Source organism: Anabas testudineus, chromosome 9 (assembly GCF_900324465.2).
Source record: "Anabas testudineus chromosome 9, fAnaTes1.2, whole genome shotgun sequence".
NCBI classification, from domain to species: Eukaryota; Metazoa; Chordata; class Actinopteri; order Anabantiformes; family Anabantidae; genus Anabas; species Anabas testudineus.
The window spans coordinates 12878075-12899124 of NC_046618.1; the positions used below are offsets into that span (position 1 = coordinate 12878075).

At 40.6% G+C, this 21050-nt stretch overlaps 1 protein-coding gene across 3 annotated transcripts in view; it reads right to left on the reverse strand.

The window, feature by feature from the left end:
- LOC113150757 (membrane-associated phosphatidylinositol transfer protein 2-like) overlaps window positions 1-20689 on the reverse strand; it is a 42570-nt gene extending 21881 nt beyond the window's left edge. For 2 of the 3 annotated variants that reach the window (XM_026343434.1, XM_026343433.1), the window contains exons 1-2: window positions 20058-20688; window positions 3534-3774 (exon numbers count right to left, since the gene is read on the reverse strand). In XM_026343434.1, the coding sequence (XP_026199219.1) occupies window positions 3534-3611 (78 nt within the window). In that variant the 5' untranslated portion in view covers window positions 3612-3774; window positions 20058-20688. Of the gene's footprint in view, window positions 1-3533; window positions 3775-20057 lie in introns of all 3 variants that reach the window. The other variant, XM_026343435.1, reaches the window with a different exon arrangement.
- Window positions 20690-21050: the final 361 nt, after the last annotated feature.

A 21050-nucleotide genomic window follows, 5' to 3' on the forward strand; every position in this document is an offset into this window, starting at 1 on the left:
CACGAAATATCACATATGTAATAAGGAGTCTGCACAGATTAACTATTTCAAACTGTGGAAAGGAATAGTTCACACCTAAAATAAATCACATCCTTCCACTTATACAGGGCAGCATCTGTTGGTGTTTTAATTATATTGACCCAATAAGGTTACCGCATTATTGTGAAAACTGCTATTATTATACTTATAAAGAGAACTGCTGTTGAAACTGCATCTCAAAATGTTGAGAAACAATATGCGGATGTTAAGACAGCAGTCCAGATAAGGAGCAAAATAAGTTTCACTGTGCTCTGTGGTGAATAGTTCCTTTAATTAGGCTGCTGACAGGTGACTGCAGCCTGTCAGAAGCAGTGTCTCTTCCTCTCCTTCAGAGCAATATCTTCAGTTCACCAGACAAAAGATTATAAAACACTGGCCAGGACTCAGCCAATCCCTTAGGGTAAAATTGAAAATAACAGAGCAGGTAACAGGACTAAATGGACGCTGAATGTAATGTTATACTCCTAATGAAAACTGTCTGCTTTTTTCATTTCTGTACAGATGTAAACTGTACCTGTGGGGGAACAGAAATGAACAAACAGTCTTCAAGTGGTTTTGCAAGTGTGTGTCAACTGACTTCATAGGGTAGAGTGAGTGGGCTCTCATCTACACCATTCTACTATGAAATCCTGTTTGGCTTTGGACACAGAGGCAAAATGCACACAAAAGTCCTGCCCTAAAACCTTTGCCACACAGCACTCTCTCTCTCTCTCTCTCTCTCACGGCCACCTTTCTTTAAACAACCATCGAACCCTTACAAAATAAAGGCTACCACCATGAAAGCCTCCTGTACTCAACAATACAGCTTTGACAGGATGGGAGTCATATCCTGGTTTTTTCTTGCCGTCAAGTTAGTGAGGCATGTTTCCTGTTTGAGATGCTGCTTTTCACTTTGCTCCACAGATACAGTTGCTTAGTCAGAACATGATGGATGTGTGTGTGAATGAATGAGACGCAGTGAGATCCTCTCATAATTAATTTCTCACACATTCTGCATTTGCTTCATACATTACTGCAAATCCCTATGCAGTGATAACAAAGTTGCAATTAGCTATCAAATAAGAAGGCAGTGTTGTAAGGGCAAAGGAGAGGAAGTGAGAGGAGAATAGGGTGTGGTGCTGCCTGCTGAGGTGCAGATATGGCCATGCTGTCCTAAGGCCCTGACTTTATCTACAGTATGTGTCTTACACCTGGGATAAATTGCAGGCAGGCAAGCCTGAATGCTGCAGTTGCCCTGGTAACATACAGAATTGAAGAACGGGTGTCCACAGTCACCAGCAAAATCCTTGTTTCCTCTCTGCTCAGAATATAGCTCTCTCTTCTTTCCTTCCACCCCCTCTCTCATTTCTTCCCCTCCCTCCTTCACAGCCTCTCTTTTTGTCCTCCATTTCCTCTTTTCATTCACTCCCTCTCTTCAACAAAACCTGACCACTGGCATGCTGCTGATGTCATGGTTGCCACAGAGACAGAGGCCTCTCAGCAACAAGGCTGTGCAGAGATGGTGAGGTCAGGGAAAAAGGTAACTATGGGTCACTAATTTAAGAATTCCTCTTCCTATAATTTGTTTAAAAGTTTGAGAGCCCTCATATGAACAGTTTCTTTACATATGCCAAGACATGTCTCTGCACAAATTCCTGTCTGAGACTAGCAATAAAGAGGCACCAAAGCAGGTCAAAACAAATCCTCCTGTAGTTAAGACATAGTTTTATATAATATATAACCCTCTACACGACACACTGTCAGACGCAACAAAGATTCTAAAGAAATTATCAGGTTTGGAAAAGTGTGGCACGGTGACTAGTTTGTCTTGAAACATCTACTTGCTCCGGGGTTTGTTCGCTGAGTCTTGTTCTCAGTCATTTATGGCTCAACAGGATTACCTGTGTGTTTGGAACAACAGGAGGAGGTTATCGAGCAAACAATAGAACCATAGTCAGGGTTGTGAACTCTAATTTTCCTTTACAGACCAATTTACTATTTATGGACTAGTGTTGTAATCATCAAAAGCAATTTGCATTTGTGTGGACAAAACAAAGACATGCCTTTACAATGGTGTCAAGTTACTACAACTGATCTTTCAAGTTTGTATTTAGACAATCACTTTCAGACAAACTGAATGAAATAGACAAGAAAGAAAACTTTGCAGGAAAACAATTGAATAAAGCTGTATGTGAATGTTTCAGTGTTAATATATCAGGGAGTGGATGATATTTTCAGACAACATTGTCAAAATAAACAAACACTTTATGGAGGATTAACAGACTTCCTTGTTGGAAGGTCAGCAGCTTGAAGGCATGCTGGGGTTTCCTTACACCCCAGCACACCTTACAATTTTTTTAATTCTCTAGTGGAGCTGCTCACTGAATGCTGCAGTACCCATGTATGATCACCTAACCAAAACAAATATGAAGAGCATCAGGTGGGTAACACTTAAGTTAACTTACTGTGTCTATAAAGTTGAGTTCTTGTAAATCCAACACAAATTTATGGGATTTAGCTCCTAATAACACTTGACACCGCACTAGGAATACTCCCTGCAAGTCCTATTTCCTCAAAATAAAAGTAATTTTTTTAAATTAACATGCCACCATAAATTAATTGAATGGGAAAGTCACGCCACTCAGCAAAATGCCTCATCAACCGACTTCAACTTAAACATCATCCTAAGTTTAATGCTCATCAACAAAAAGTTAAACTACCACTTGTTCTACACATTACATAATCACTCAGCTCAAATCCCTACACTGAGTGCTGAGTACAAAGATCAATATGTGCCTTAGATGACAAACGTTTAAACTGAAAAATGCACCTAATGTCTAAAAGTGTATATGTCTACACAACAGTAACTAAATAACTACTAAAATAGAACACAATCTGAGTCATTGTGATTTCGTCATACATCTCCTGTGTGCTGTTGCACACAGTGGCAGTACTATTGGATTAAATAAATCTGCTTTAATGTACTCATGCGATTTGAAGAGAAAATATGTTGCCACATAGCATAACTAGCTGTAGCTGTGTAAACAAGTCGTCCCTGCTTGCAAATGTAAACCCTAAAGCTCCTCCACAGACCCTCAGTCTCCAGCTAAAGGCTCAGTTAGAAAAATTAACCTGTCACACATACAAAACAGTATGTTCATCTCTGTCTATCATGGCTCTGTGTGTGTGTGCGTATAGCAGATGCCCACACCTTGCTCCTGAAAGAACACACAGCCTATGACATGTGGAACCAGCCAGTTTCAGAGAGTTTGAATTGGATAATCTATCAGAACACAAGCTCTCTTTGTTCTGCTACTCCACCAGCGTCAGAAAACGTGTGACCAATCATTTCGCAAATCACTCTGCGATCACACTCTTAAAGAAATCCCTTGTGTTCTTTATCTTCTACTCGATTGCTTGTTTTTCCTCTCCTGATTTCTGCATCACTTGGCTGTCTTCAGCAAGGTATGTGTGTGGGTGAGAATCTGGTGGTTTATATGGTGTTGTGACCTCACCTGGATCATATAGAGCTGGGCAATGCGGTACTCCTCCACACTCATGGGCATGGGGATGCGGTACTCCTTGATAAGCATGTTGAATTTTGGAGAAGAGGAAACGGGGGGGTCGGGAGAAGATTGACAAGGGATGGGGAAAGGAGTGACAGAGGGAAGGGAGGGGGAGAGGGAGCAGAAGAGACTCTAGGAGATCCTATATGTGACTTGTCAAATCACCAGCTGAAGTCCACATTGATGGTTCCTGTGGGGGAAGATGCAAATAAAGGCATGAGGTACGTAGGCTGTAGATATATTTAAAAATAAATACCTACGAGCATCCAATCAGTGAAGCTTGCTATAGTCAGAAAGCGCTGTGGAGCTTAATAGCGGACCAAAATACTTCTTGAAAAACAGCTCTTCAACATCTATCATTTAAAGCAGAAGCAAACTTTAACCAGCGTAAAAAAACATTCATCATGAGCAAAACATAACAGACTCATTTCAGAAGATGCAAGATTCCTCCGCACACGAGAGTAGTTCATTCTCATCGCTCGCACGCAGGTGAAGAGAGAAGAGCTGGAGTGATATACACTCAATAAAGCTTCTGAACGTCTGGTCCAAGCCTTCCACTGAAGACAAGCATTAGCTTTGCGTCTCCATCTGCGTCTCAGGTCCAAGTAAAGAACTTCCCAGGATAAACTTCTGTTCTTATACACAGGCCAAAACTCTGTGTGTGAGTGTGTGTGGGGGTGTGTACCAGAGAACACCCATTCCTTGCCGGTCCCAACAAACAACCTATCTCTCCCAACCCTTCAGCGCAGTCACATGAGGGGGCTCATTCAGCATAAGATTAAAGTTGAGTGGGGAGCATTACATAACAATGTAAGAGCCCCCTGTGAATGATTGAGATTTCACAAACAGCAGCCTTAGAATTACACAAAGCATTGTTTTCAAACCACTGGGCAGATTGGTGAAGGTGTGGGTTATACATATGCACTGTGTGGGTGGCGTGATTTGCAGAAGTCTGCTCTGACCACTAAGGGAAGAGGAGCTCTCAAAAGCCAAGCAAGTACAGAACAAGATCATGACTGTACAGCACTGCACTGTGCTGTAGTGGGAGTTTATCTAAATTAAATATCGCAGGTGTCAGCTAAGGTGACATTAACTGAAGAGGAGTCAATAAGGAAAGGGAGATATCAAGCAGCATGGTTGCTGAAGGGAAAATATTTAACACTACTACAGGCTAAAATCCAATCTGGACATGTGTCATTTTGAAAGAAAAAAAAAAAACTCCACACTTGTTAATATATTAACAACAAATATATCAACAACAAACATTAAACATCTATTTATGGAAGAGATATGTGTGCTTTCATACAGTATGTCTGGTGGAAAGCACAGAGGACAGGATCTTAGTCACAGTGCTCAGAAGACTGTACCATACTGTACAATATGTGTGAGGCAAGCAACCCCGTCCTGGCACTGCTTGCATTTGAATGACTTAATGTGACTGCACAATATTACATAACCAGAAAATGTACTTATTTCTGACCTATGTCAGCAACTAGACCTCACTCTGGCACCTAGCCATCCTGTCTAATATTTCCACTGCGTCACTTACCCACTGAACAAAGGCCAGCGTTTGTGACACTCCTGGTATAACCAAGAGTTCTGGTCCAGCACCTATTCAGTGCTTACGCCCACAGCTCTCTGCTGGCATGTTCTGCTAATAACCGCTAGGACAAAGATGCAGCCTGCTTAACTTCTCAACGCAGACCAGATGCTTACTAAAGACACTGGAAGGTGTTCTTGTTAAAACAGGGTGTCTTCTATATATACTTTCCAAATGATATCTTTGTTTTACACACAAGAACATGCATTGACAAAATCAGAGCAGAATGCCACATTTTGCTGAAAATAACTGCACCCTGGGGAAAGGCAGGGATAAAACTAGGCTAGCTGGAGAGGCCTGGAGAAAAGCCTGCGGCTCAGGAACCCGAGAGGCCTCCAGATGTCAGAGCCAGGGTTTAGAGGGGAAGGTCACAGTGATCATCCTTCTGACAGTGTTGCACAATCTACTTTAATTATAGTTCAGCAATGTGTCAACAAATTGACTGTGGATTGCAACTGATGCTGCAACAAAGAATTTCCTCTTGGCCAGTGACTCTGCGTCTGACAGCTGTACCAATTTGGATATCATTCAGAGTGACATGGTGAAACAGATTCTATTGTCTGCTGGAGAATAACCACAGTGTGAATCAAGTCCAGCCAGCTGCCACGACATTAAGATACATACATGACGTGATACCAGGTATGTAATAACGGGTGACAAGGCAAATGGACAGTAACATCAGAGGGATGCTGTACAGTCACAACACTACTCTGTCCAGCAGGACATGTTGGGGGCCTATAATGATGTTGCTGTGCAAGGATTTGTGGTGAGGCTGATGCATTAATTATCTGCCCAACTGTCACGCAGGATTATGACAGTTTTACTGTTCGTGATAGCTGATGCTAATATCTTTATTATCAATTAATCCATTCATTTTTTGAAGTAAATTCATTTTAGACAGTGATATCAAATACAACCACAATTTATCAGCAGGTGTTTAAACATTTTTCTTTCACCATGATACATCTAGTCAATAGATTTTTTATTGATCCATTAATGAAGTTGTTGTTATTGCAATTTATCTTGCTTTTATGTTTATACAATGAATGTAGACTGACCACAAATATTCCATATGTTCATATCTATGTTGTTTTCAATAACACACATTGCTTTGCATTGAGTCACTACCATTTAACACATTTTTCAGGCTTGTTAGATGGAGATTCTATGTTCATTTTAGTTTCAGCTTTCATCTCCACAATCTGATGACGTTGTTGAAATAACATTTTTATGTTTATTTTCAGCATTGCTTTTAGCAAAATATGGAAGGATTTACCATATAGGATACAGCTCTTCCCAGCAAAATTAGGACTTCATTTAATAAATTAGTAGATTTCCCAAATGCCTACTACACAGATACAATTTTAAGTTTGAACCCGTTTCTGTTTGACTTTTTTTTTTTTTTTTGACTGGTGCAGATGCGGTGCACTGCATTGGACCTGTAATGCACAATCCACCAGCGGCCTCGAGAGAGTACTGGCACCATGCTTGACCCAGAAAAAAGAACTCTCACACACACAGCTTAAAAATACCCTGGTCACAATAATCCTAGCATACGCAAGCAGAGTGCTTGACGTTGTTTGTTCAGAGAATATGCTCATTCCCTTCTAAAAATACAGTCTGCCTCCCGCCAGGCAATGACGCAATAGCAGCACACACGAATGCACAGCGCTCATCACACAGCAGCCCCCGATGTTCCTGCTCCTGTTTCGACAAAACTGAAGCCAACAATAGTTATAAGCTTTGTTTGCCCGTGCTGTGGCAGCACCTTGAACCCTGAGGTGTGTAATGTAACTACCTCAAATTTCTTAGGCTTGATGAACCATCAGAGGTTCTGAACAATTCTCCAGGCAATGAGTGTCTGAAATTATTTAATTTACGCTAAAGCAAACTAGACATTAGACATAAGCTAAAAGCTTCTTCAAGGCATTAGTTTGACGCAGCCACTCTAGTCTAGTGAAGCATTCCAGATAGCATGATGCTTGATCCTACAAAAGCCATAAGGACAGTGCCTGCAAACATAGCTACATCTGTGTGACTGCCAGAGCTGGTAAAAACAAACAAACAAACAAAGATGTGCACATGTGCTCACCTTTAAACAGGGCTAAATGTCTGACCTTAACAGATGAAACCTGCTTACTCCACTAAGCAAATACTGGATTATCTGTTGCAGACCGAGGGCTCTTACTTCTACCTAAATATCAAATCTTTTTTTTTGCTCTGAGATCTATTTTCCTTGCTACCTCAGGCTCTTCAGTAACACAATATTGGAAAGTGGCATTGCTAACAGTCTGAAGGTGCAACATACAGTTTGGGATTCATTTTATACAGGTTGACCAGAGGACAGAGAGCAAAAGCTGGGCCTTGCTGTGAACAAAAAGCAGTATACTCAGAGAGCGCTGTTGGTCTAAAGGAGGCTTTTTTCCCCAAAGACCACAATGGTAGCACTCTTTTAAATTTAGTGAGCTGTTTGAGAGAGTACCACTTCAAGTCCAAGCAACAGAGGAGGTGGTGAATCCAAGAGGAGCTGGCAAGGGGGGGCAGGAGTTTCCTCGTGACTCACTGGAGGCAGGACCCCTTTAAGTGGAAAATGTTAGTCCCTGGAGTGCCTAAAATACCATAGATCACTTTCACACAGCATTGCCTTGACATTGAAGACTCAGCTTCAGCTATGACAACTGCTGCAAACACAGCCTTGGCCTGTGACAAAAATCCTTGATTGACTTGATGGGTTTAGCCATCAATCCACTTAAAATTTTAAAAGGCTTGAGAAATTGCTGTTCGTGCCAGTCTGTGTGTGCAACACCCACAGCCTGGCCAGAGTGAAGGAGTTTAACATCCACTTGCCACAACCAAAGAGGCCATGCATATTTCAAAGAAGCGCAGTGTACAAAGATTAGACTTCTCTGTCCCACTGAGAATCCAATAAGGAGAAAATGTGAAGCCTCATTAATCAGATGTTTAACTTATATAAACTATTTGGCACAGATTACTGAACAAAAATGTACACCCTAGAAAGCATGCCTCCCTATTTTGGGTCTGAGAAAGAATGGGATATACATTCTTCCTTCCAGACTTTAAATCCGTCTGTATTAAGGTTTTAAATTGTAACTCGAGAGGCTCAACATTTACCTATCCTCCATCTGTGAAAGTGAAGGGCATTAATCAAACATACATTTTCTAAGATCTCTAACCACTTTACTTAGGACAGTGGGTACAATATATCTGTACAGTATACAGGTGTATTTTAGGTGAAGGCTGTTTGAATTCAATAAAGCAGCAAAAAGATGAGTAAACATTTTTCATTTCTCTATATTTAAAAAGTAGTCAGGATTGTCTGTGTGCTGTACATAATGAATACGCAAAGAAAGGAGGAGCAACATTTGAATGATCCGGTATTTAGTTTACATCACAAACTCAAATTAAACTGAGACTAAGCTAATAAAATAAACAAACGCTGAAGCAACATAATGTGCTCTCCTAACAAAGGAGGAGTCCTCTGCAAAGTCTCTACTGTTATTAGCAGCGCTCTAAGTTAAGAGAACGTTGATCATACAGATACAATAAGATTAAAAAAAAAAGTAAAATCACAATAAATTGTGGTGTGTCATCTTGTGCTACATAGTGTAAATACAGTAAGGCCTCATGATGCACACTAGAATAAGGCCATCACTCTTCCTGTCCCTCAGGACCATGCTCCTCCACAGGCTAAGGAGGTGGGATGCACAACCTGCCCTTGTTCTTTTCTCATCATTGCAGTACAAGGGAAAGTCTAAAAATACTAAACACCCTGTGAGCACCTCCTCCATTGGGTTCCTCCTCCTTCTCCTCATCCTCTTCCTCCTACAGTAGCCCTGCAAGAAAAAGCTGCTTCTAAAAATTATCCTCGCTTACATAGGTAGGCAACGAACAAGAACCACACAAACAGTACAGAATGTGGCGTCGAGAGAAAAGCAAAACTTTTTAGGGAACACTGCTGCAAAGCAAGATGATAAATAACCAGACAAGAAAATTGGTAATCATCCAATGGCAATGACCTTCAGCACAGACGAGGCAGGACATTCTTCATATTTATGGCAAAAAAATTAATTGAAATGAGGATAATGGCACACTAAGCTCCAGCAGTGTCCCTCTCTCAAGCACTTCATTTCATGTGTGTCATTAGCATGATCAGTAGCTGGAGTTTTGTGTTTCTCACCAGACAACGCCTCCTGCCTCTAACTGATAAATCTAAATCATATCACAGCTGATTGTTTATTGCTTGAAAATGTCAGAGAGAAAACAGAATTATAAAAGAAAGCCCAACACAGACACTGGCATTCAATATCAGCTGTTTCTTTCCTAACAAACAAATATAGCTGGATGGTGAGTTTCATGAGATCATGTAAATATTTGTACAACATCTCAAGACAAGTATGAACTGACTCAGGCAGATCAGTGAACGTCTCAACATTTGAAGTCTGAACCAGTGGAAATGAAGTTCAGCTTTAGATTAGATACCCCGACCGCATGTAATTAAAATTTGACGTAAATAAATGACTGCTGAGAACTTCAAGCTGCTTTAGTGAGTGAAGCCATTGTTTTCTTATGCCTCAGTGGTGCTCATCAGCTCACCATTTTCCTAAACGGGCCCGTTGCATACCAACTCTATCTCTAATCAACGTCACACTACACTCCGAAATCCAAAATTAGATGACCTTATATGCAAATTATACTTGGATTAAACAGTTAGGCAAGGTTAAATGAGGATCTCCCCTCTCTGTCACTCTCTCCATGCACTCAGACAGCCTAAATCAACTGCGCCAGTCTTATGTAACTCAGACAGATACAGAAAAGGAAAGCATCACTGGCCTAGCATTTTGACCATCCCTTTAGCTAATTCATGCAGCTCGCAGACCACAGGGCAGGAAATGCTCTTGTAGATTCAGACAATCTCTCTTAAACATCTCAATCAGGCTCTGCGAGGTTTTGGTAGCAACAAGATACTGATACAAATCAACGCCTTCCTGCTACTGTGGAGCTTTTTGCTGAGTACTTGCTCACCACTGAGAGCACAAAAGCATGGCACAAAGGCCTGAAGGAATAACGACTAATGGATTTCCAGTATCACTGCCTCTAGCAATGTCTTTCAACAGTGCAAAGTAGTTTTGACTATATGAAATACTACAGTGATGTGGCTGAGACTTGGTATTGCAGTGACACTCACATTACCAGTCTATGGCTGAATCCAGGCAGGTTCACATGTATCAGATATTCAAGCTGCATGATGTGACTGACAGTCAACTAGTCTGTGATAACACTATAGCAATTTTGAATGGCCATTGTGGAATAAGAATTAAATATAATAAGCTGAACTTGAATTATTAGCATGAAGATGAATAAATATTAAATAAAAGTTAGTTACTTATAAGCTTGAACGTCAAATACCATAGCTGAAAGAGGAAAATAAGCAAACTTCACTTGTTTCACATACATGTTTCAAATGTATGCATAGTAGTTTAAAGCCCATGTCATTTGAAATTTTAGAAAACAGTGGCAGTTTCATGGTGACTATAATAGTAGAATAGAAAAAAATATAGCTGAAGCAATCAATAACAGGTAAGTAAACAATAACCGTTTTCCCTGTTTAATAAGAATATTTTTAGTTCCTATTTACATAAAAAAAACTTTAGTACGACTCCCATAACTACCAAAGCACCCTTAACTACAGTATACCAAAGAAGAGAATTGAAATGGATTATATTTCACAAAACTTGTGAGAAATAATGTTTTGCTTGAGGCCAAAATGTATTCCCTTTCCTGCCCCTCTATCCTCTCCATCAATGCTTGAATGGGGGTTACCATGGAGACACAAGGGCCCTTTCCTTATTGGTTGCCAAGATGAAGTCAGAGTGACGAGGAAAGTAAAGACCAGACGCTGCCGGGGCTGATACTTGTTTCTCCTGTTTCTCCTGTCTCCACTTTCACTTTTCTCAGTTCCTCTCCACTACGGCTCATTTTCACCCAGCTCTTAAAAGAAGGTATTTGGTGTGATGGACATTAGCTAAACAGCACAAACCTAAATACAGCTAATTCAATTTCAATTCAATAAACTTTATTTGTCCCAGAGGGGCAATTTGAAGGCACATATGAGCAGCAAATTGGAGGAACAACGCAGTCAGTGTGAGGACATTTATTGACATAATGCATCCCCTAGCCCCTACTGTCATGTAGACCATGCTAATCTACTCTGTTTCAATTTTTAATTTATAACATGTACTGCCTTACCCATCACATAACCCTAAAACCTGGACTTAACCCAGAAACTGTTCTTTAAACACGCTTCTCATTGTAAGGACTGACTAAAATGTCCTCACTCAATAGGATAAAAATTAATGCTAATTAAACACACACACACACAAACACACACACACACACACACACACACACACACACACACACACACACACACACACACACACACACACACACAGCGGCTGGATAGTGTAGCAGTACATACACTAGCCCAAATATATAAATATAGAATATAAAAGAAAATACACAGTAAATGTAAAAAATTATAACTATAATAATTACTAAGTGGGCTTCATCAAACCTACTGGATATAACGTGCTGGTTTAAAAGTATCATGTGTTAACCATACTTTTGTTTACAATAATGCCAAAATGAGCCTACTTGCATCACTATAAAGGGTTTAAATGCCTGATGACCTGTGCATTTAAGCAGTTTTTCTTTGAGTCTTCTTGCCCCAGTTTCTCATGCTCTGGTAGCTAAGAGGAGAATGGATCACTTCACAGCGTGAACTTGGGATGGAGGCACAGAAATATATGCCAACATCAGCCAAAATGTGTATTAGAGGAATAGTGAGAAATTTGGAGTAAAAAAGGTGTTTAAATGATGTTTAGGTTATATATTTATTTCATATTTATTCGTCAGATTAACTACACCAGAATTCATCCAGAGCATTTTCAGGATTAATTTCATTTTCAGTCAAAGGGTTAACACAACTCTGATCTTAACACGGGAATCTCCACCTCACTCAGGTTTTATACTCTGTTTCGTTTTCTAGTTTACAGAAATGTAAGTCCTTGAGTCATCAGTTCAGTGCGTGCACCTGTATTCATTTAGAGGACAACATGTATCAAGGCAAATTAGCTGTCAGTGCTTCTCATGAAAAGCTGAGGCCGTCTGCTGCCCTTTGGTGAAATACCTCAAACTCTTTTGTGCAGCATGAATAACACAGGCTTCCCAAATCTGTGACCAAAGGCAGAAGCTGTCTCTCATAGTGACCATAAAAGGCCATTTTCAAAGATGCATGGTCTTGTGACTTTGACTAACATTTTGATGGTGTTCTGAGATCAGATTTCTAGGTCTGTGGAAAACCAGGCTTTGTCTCCTTTAGATTTTCTTATCAGGACCAAAGCCTACAAAAACCAAAAACTGTGTGTCAGTCTTAAACCATAAATGATTCTGACAACTCGTGCGCAGACACACAACTCTGAATGGATACACAGGCTTTTGTCTAGCACATGAAAGCAAAGAATGGGCAGAACACAGAGAGCCTTCCTCATAAAAGCCTGTGCACCAGCAGTAAAAAAGGGAAAGAGGTGAGGGGGCAGCAAGGAGGGTGAGTTAGGGTCTGAAGGAATCTATTTTTAGCCACAGAGAAATCAGGTGTGTATGGCCAACGGAAAAGAAAGAGGAGCGTGGGTAAAGGGACATGAAGCAGTGCTGTCGCTTTCATTTTACATGATCCATGTGAGTCAGAGAGCGCTGCAAGGGTTGTGGGTGGGGGTGGAACAAAACACAAACAAATATAAAATGGAATATATAGACCATGCTGATGCAAAAGCAGCACACAGCTTAAAAAACAGTAAAACCGTTTCTAAAATGTCATTTATAGACTTTGATGGTCAATGACAGCTTCACAATTGATGCGAAATTAATGGAAAATCAGGCAAGAAATCCACTATGTGACTGGGTGGTACAAGCAGCATTTCTAATTCACAGTAGACTATGCTCCTTGACGATTACATTAGCTAATGCACCTCTTACTGGAGATTCGGGCCTTGCACTGAAGCAGATACTGTTGCATCTTTCTGCCTATAAGCCAAGGAGTTTACTGGCAGACATGGTGTGTGTCAGAGTAGCTCAATTTCACCTTGTTCACAGGCCTGATGAATATCATGACAAAACAACACCCCCCTTCCCTGACAGCATGCATATAAAAGACTTCATTTCTCTTCCATAAAATGAAACTCAAGTAAGGACACAGGAAGGTAGTCGACTGCTATAAAAAGACCTCAGCTCTTCTCTGGAGTCCACCCACATTGCCAAAAAACTAATATCCAAAGGGAAGAGAACGTGGAGCAGAACTGCACAAAGCGTTAGTCTTTGTCTCATTTCCCAGACAACACCACTAAAGGAGCATTAGCAGTGATGTGCCATTCATCAGCTGGCTCATCAGGGATGTGTGGGGACAGGTTGCACCCCTGTTGTCCCTGTCAACAGATCAACACTAACATTAGCATCACCTGCCCTGTTCAAGAGAGCTGAGATGGGAGGGCAAGTTGGGGGAGAAGGCAGAAGAGTCTGTAGGACTCACGGTGCAGAGAATACACAATGTTCCATCCAGCGTATTGGCTGGCAACCAGGTGCATGATGGAGGCTCATCTACAATAGTGTCATGATGCCTGATTGTTCACTCAAGATGAATAAAAAATATATATACCTACAGATAACCAGCCAGCTGGCAATGCATCCCTGTACTCTCCTAAGAGGAGATCATAAATTGTAAAAGATGTTTTTCCAGGAGTGCTTCAAATCCCAATGGGTGACCAAACCATTGAAAAGGCACATAAACGTCTCTAGTTTCCACAAATATGTTACTGGCCGGGTAATTAATTTTTTTAAAACATCCTTGGGGGAGTGTGCACAAACCAATCTTCCCACCATGTTGATCAATATTCATTCTAAATATAGAAATGACTAATGATACTATTAATTTCTGATACATAGGCTGATGATGCACAACGGGCTCGTTATACAGTAATTTTAAGGGAAACATAGATGGAATGCATTTTATTTGGGTTGCTGCCCACTGTCACACGCAGTGGCAGGAACTTTTCAATTGGATATTACAAGATAAAGCTTACGGAAGATTGAATGCTTAACATTGATCAATCAAAAAATAGCAGGTAACCATTTTTGTTGCGATACAGTTAAGTGGACAGTTTTCCTGTTACCATTTTATCTGTTTCCCAAAGAAACGCAAGATCCTGGTGTTGTTCAGTATAAGCTATCGTGTGGGTGCAGTGCAGTGAATATGCAAAGAGGAAGTAATATTCCTCATATAGCCATCATCATTCACTAATTCCAAAGCGCACATCAGGCTGATCATGACAAGGATTCAGTTCTGGACACTCAACCTACTTATCTGGATGGAAAATTGCAGCTTAAAAAAGTCACATTTACCATCCAGTATCACAATTGTCCAAATCATATTTTTATATCAGGACAAAATGCTAATGCTCATTATTGTGTCATATTGTGGTACAGTTACAATGGTTGCTCAAACAACCTTGAAAAACCAAGGTAAATTTCACATGGCGCCATTTCCTGCTCTCTACTAACTAAACAAGCCAACAGTAACGTCCACTGACAGAGAAACAACACAGACCCAGAGATATTTTAAAAAGAGACCTGTGGATGATTGAGCACTTTAAAGGTTCTTATTAGGAGGTGCACTCATAACTTGTTAAAATCCCCTCAGGTGTTGTCAGTGTCTATTACAATCAGTTTCTATTGACTGTCAAAGAAATAGCAGCAAATGGCGTGAGTCTTTGTACCCGACAGTTATCAGCTGAGGGACACATTATTTAGACTATACAGTCCGAGATAACAAAGAGGGCATGTTGTGAATGCTCTGAATACTTAAAAGCTCTAATATTTGTCTGCAGGGTCATAACAAGTTGCATTCCCACATCACACACCAAGCTTTCGAACAAATCGACTTTTTTTTATAGCCCAACAAATTAGTCACAGGGCAATGGCAAATGCAACCATATCAACAATTCATATGGTCGGATTCACACATGATATGTTCTAGACAAACTTATCGGCTACAAGTTTGTCTGTTATTTAAAATAAGGCTCCATCTCTGGCACCATCTACTGCATCTTGTTAGCTGCCTTTAAGATTATAATTCCATCTTTTCTTGGGTGGGAGTGACAGTGGTTGTCTATATAAGGTGGGTGGAACACAAGATGCAGAATATCAGCATGCAGTGGACTTCCAAAATAGTCCACCGTCTGGTCTGTGTAAAGAGCCAAGACTATACCACTCCTCTGCTTAAATAACCAAACAATATAAAGGCATTACAAGAAGAAAAAAATAATTACACAACAGTTCAACAGGCTTTTATAAGATCAAAGATGGAGAAACACAGTTAGGAAAATGTCAAATTACCACACAAACAGACAAGTGAATTTATGATTTATGACATTACAGTGCAACATGCACAGTATGTCAGCAACTGAAGTCTCATCATGCTGAATCTTATTTACCAACTTAGTTAACACTCTTCAAAAAGCCATGCGGCTCTTTTTACTGTGTATGTACCTGGTGCTGTATTTGCTCTTCCTCTGCGAGAGATCTCATTTGATAGTCAGCTCAAATGTTACAGACATGGAACCAAAAGATGTGGTGAGCAGCTACACACGTCATTCAAACATTAACTGACAGGAAATGCGTATCTTCTTGTTTCCTCAGCTATATAGTTAGGACTCAACGGCTTTATACTCATTTGTCATTAGTATTGTTATTAGTGACTAGATTATTGACTTATGCAATAAGTAAATCGCAAGCAAATTGAGGACTGTGGTAGGAACACAGACAGCCTCTCTCACTGCTATGAATACACGATCTGAGACACATGCACACAAGTTACTGGCTCCTCTGTCAGGAATTTTCCACTCGACAGTCACCCAGACATACAGCGTACATATTTACATATTCTTAGGCTGTTTTCCTCCTGATCATCAGCAGGTTGTGAAGCACTCCTGTAACTGTATAACATTAGTGGAGTGGTGGATAATTTTAGGCACCCTGTGTCACATGAATGAGCAAACAGCATCTGCAGTTTAAAAAAATTATTATCTTCATGTTTCAAAAAGTATCTCTACTTTGCTTTTTGTGTTGGCTTTAAAAACAGCAACAACTGCTTTAATCTATCTAATGCAACTGGTGAACAGGGAGAACAAATCTCATCTAAAAATCCACACTGGTCTGAACCATAATCACCTCCACTCTATCTCCTTCAGTAGTGTGATAGTGCATCTTGTGTGTCACATACAGTGGACAACATAAGTAAGTAGTAGTGAACCTTTTGAAATTTAATGGTTTTCTGCACTAATTTATTATAAAACAAGATCTGATCTTTTCTCTTAGTCAAGAGTATTAACAAATATAATATACTTATAATAATAACACAAAACTATTCCTGAGCTTTTATGTTTTAATTGGGAATGATAAAAACCTAATAGTGCTTGTGGGAAAAGTATGGGAACCCTTGAAATTAATAACTAGTAAGCAGCAGTTTCCTTTTTTGTGTACTGCCATAGACATTGCTTGTTCAATGTTTTACATTTTGTAGACTCATAACCACATATGTTAGCCGGTTTTAATGATAAAAAGGTTCCTTTTTTACCTCAATAATGAGCGTTTGTTGTGCTTTTGTGGTCATTTTAACTGGCCGGTTTGTCTAACTGAAGACTAGGGGAATATCTAGTCAAGTCTTTTCTAAAGTCTTGGACATCACTTTGTAACCCTTTCCAGCTTTATGTAAATCCTCAATTCTTGATCGTAGATTCTCTGAAAGCTCCTTTTGGTGAGGTATGGCTCACATAAGTATATTTTCTTGTGTGGAACAAACTCAAAATGTTTGAGTGTTTTTTGTCAGTCAAAGTAGTTCTAGTCCACACCTACAAACTAATTTTCTTAACAAGACTCCAGGTATGCTAACACCTGACTCCATTTAGCTTTTAAGGTCATTATTCCAAGGGTTCACATACTTTTTTTTTTTCCACTAGCACTATGAGGTCTTTATGGTTGTTCTCAATAAGCCATGAAAGATTTAGAAGCTACTATTTTAAGCAAATTATTTTTGTTAATACTCCTGACTCAGATGAAGAACAGATAACGTTTATGACAATTAATGCGGAAAACTACAACATTTCAAAAGGTTCACATACTTTTTTTGCCACATTATAAGAGACACCTGAGAGTTTAAGAGTGAGCTAATGCCCTCCAATATTCCTTGGCTTATTGGAACACATTAAAACGTGATCAAAACGTCAAAACATTGTTCCTCCTTGGTTAAGAAATAAAATTAAAACCAGACAAACCTGTCATGTAAAAGTCCCTAACTGTGGTGAAAAACAAGCAAAAATTCTGCAGAGAGGTACGAGCACTTATTGACAGTCATGCAGAGCACACTTTATTCCCTAAACTGATCTTTAGCTCTAGCATGCCTTCTTAAGAGCTTAAAGCACAGAACAGGACACATCATATAGAAATCTTGTATTAGAGCAATTAGACTTGCTACAGAGTCACATCTATCCAAACTGTATGACCCACTCACACATATATATACACTGTATATATAATATAATATATTCACAATGTATAGTATATTTATGTTCAACTGTTAGGACTAATATGAAATCAGTCAGTGCTTGTGATCACTGAGACTTTTGTCTCTAGATGTCTGCAATGCTGCAGAACTTGCTTGAGAGAACAGCCCATAAATCATAGAGGTGTACTGTAAAAAGAATGGAAAGGCAAATAATTTTATAAAACATGAAAAGAGTACTGCAGCAGGAAGTCTATGTAGTTCTTTGCTTTCTAAATTCCTACATGCTGCTCTGTATGAAATTTTATACGACAAAACTCACCCAATATAAAATAGCATAATAAAAAAATCCAGGCTATTGCAATGGTTCTATAATCATCCAAGTAAGCACTAAACATCAAATTGAAAAAGAAGATGACATTTTCCTGTTCCAACTTGAGTATGATTTGACAAAAGTACTGTCCTCTTCTTCAATTTGTGTTTTAAGTCTTTGTACCTTAATGCACACACACATTTTCAATTAGCACAGATGAGATGTCAGTTACACTCAGAGAGCTTTATTATTAAAGCTGCACATTGGGACTGATCAGAACAAATCAGAAGTAACAATACTTGAATAAACTCCAACATCAAATACTGCTAAATACTTCAAAAGGGATCATTTCTCAGGTACCCCTTTAGTTTTACAAAGAGACAGAGACTACAATATCGCTTGAGGTCCATGCCAACTGGTATTTATACGAGTATGTCTTTTTGGGGAGAGGGAAAGACATCCCCTGTCAGAAAACAGGTGAGACAAATACATTGTGGAGCTGTCACGCATGCGCTAGAGAAAGCTCCACAGTATATAAAAGGCTGCAACAGGTATAACAGGTAAAAGAGGGTGTTGCACTGTCACATGAGGAATTCTCAGTCATCAGTGATAGTGATGCTGTAATCAGTGGCCTTTACTTCAACGAGCCGGTTCTTAATCATCAGAGCAGCACTTCACTGACTGAAAAACAGGCAGCAACAGCATCAGCAAAGTATGTTTACAATCTAGTGGCATGAGAAAATATCTTGCTACTCACCAACAGCTTTTGTGTGATAATTGTTACAATCAGCCACAAATGCAGCTATGTTTGTTTCAGATCAAAATGGGAATGTAAGTAATGTGACTCAGAAGACAACAGTATTTAAACAAAAAAACAAACAAACAAACCAGCAGATAAGATCAGTATAAGGCACAATCTATAATTAACCATGGCATCAAGGAGGTAGAACACAAGTTTTAATACAACAAAGCGATATTACACACTGAGTGCTAACTAATACAAAAGTCTTTAGGCATAAAAATAACATAAAAGCCCATCCCACATGTGTCCTGCATTTATTTGTCTGTCAAGACACTCCAAGTGCAGGCTGGATCTGGTTAGTAAGCTGAGCAGTGATCCTTAGCGGCACGGTAAATTTCAAAACTAGCCTCCAATCCTTATTCAAAGACACACTGTGGTGGTGGACAGGAAGTAAGGGATCACAGCTCCTGCCCTCATAGCACAGCCATCACCTGGACAACAGTCTCCACAGTCAGCACTGCCTCAATGACTCACCCAGGCCCTGCTGAGTCAAGTGAAATGACTGATGCTAAAAGTCATATTGTCATTTAATAAGCAGAATACGCCTTTTTATGTATGTGGTTGGTATGTAAGAATTGATGTGCTCTATGTTTCCCAGTGATCCTGCAGAATGAGGCTGCAAAACAGGCTGTAAAATGCAGCAGGCTCTTAAAAATACCCATCACTGGCAAGTGTTGCTGAGAAAAAGCATGCACCAGCAGGGTAAGAGAACGTGTGGCCTGAGAAATCCATTCCTATTTTATTACCTGTAATATATGGAGACCTTGTGTAATATCAACAACGTCAGAACAGCTTACATTCAGGGGAGAGAGACGGAGAGAGAGAGAGAGAGCAACATTTCATGAGCTTTAACAAGCATGTCTGTGTGCCATCAACACAGCCGCGACACGAGAGCAGACAATGTGCCGCACTCCACTGGGTCAGAACAGGTGCACAAAGTTAGTTTAAACACGGCGAACACACGCTCAGGAGCGTGCACGACATTAAAAACCGTGTAAAATAAGATTTACTAAACGTGACGGTGCATGATCCGAGTTGAACTGGAGTAAACCCACCGTCAGTTAGTTACCTAGCAACATGGCAGCGCTGTAATGACAAATTGATGGCTCGCAATGCTCCTCACATACCTGGATCCGATGCACCCCTGGCTCCTCCACACTCCACCGCTGTGCAAATCAAAGTTCACCGGCCTTTCTAGTAACTTCTTTCAGCAGTAACACCGTGTTCCTTCAGCGCGAAGCAGCCGCCGAACTGATGGAGTCTGTACACGATGTCATAGCTGAGACAAACGCACCGAAAGTCAGCCACTGATTTCCTTTACGCTGCCGCCTGTTCGGCCCTCCGGCAGAGGAAGGGGTGCGGGTACGACGTGCGAAGATGACACGTAGGAAAACATCATCAGCCCGGGAGAGAGTTGGCTAAACGATATCAACCGCTGTTTCTGTCCGTGTTTACAAAATCGGACCACATCCTTGCGCCGGAGAACACGCTGTATTTCCTCAATCGTCAGAAAAGGCCAAAGTAGCTATGGTAACGTTAAAATGTCCTTGAGTAGCCAGGCTACCCGGGCAGGAGTTGGCGGCCGGGCGCGTCCTGCGGTCGGAGAAAATGAAACGGCGGTGAGCTCAGCTCCGTCGCTGTCGCCACCGTCCACAGAACCGGGAAGAGGGAAGAGCAAACAGCCGACGAGCCCTCACCATCGTAAGTTGTCACTCCTCAAGTCTGAGCCGCTGCGAGACTTCACAGTGCTCACGGGCACGACACAGAACAAGTGGGCCGAGTACAGCGGCGGCGTCCGGTTCACGCTTTCACATTAAAAGCCCAACTCGCCGCGTGTTCGGTTTGTTGAAGCTTCAGACGTGAAAATGTGTAAATCCAACACCCGCTGAGACACAAAGTGTGTCTAAGACACAAAGTGTGTCTAAGAGCTCATTCAGGACAGGTCAAATCACAGTGTGCACGGCGTGTGGAACACAGCAGAGCATTTTATTCTGAAGCAGTGTCAGATAACTTCCTGTGTTTGTCTTTTCTTCGGCTAACTTCACCCTAACTCGAGTCGCTCAGATTTTCAGCCGAGCAGTTTCGATAGCGGGGCGCCCCCTGCCGGCGGCAGAGCGGCC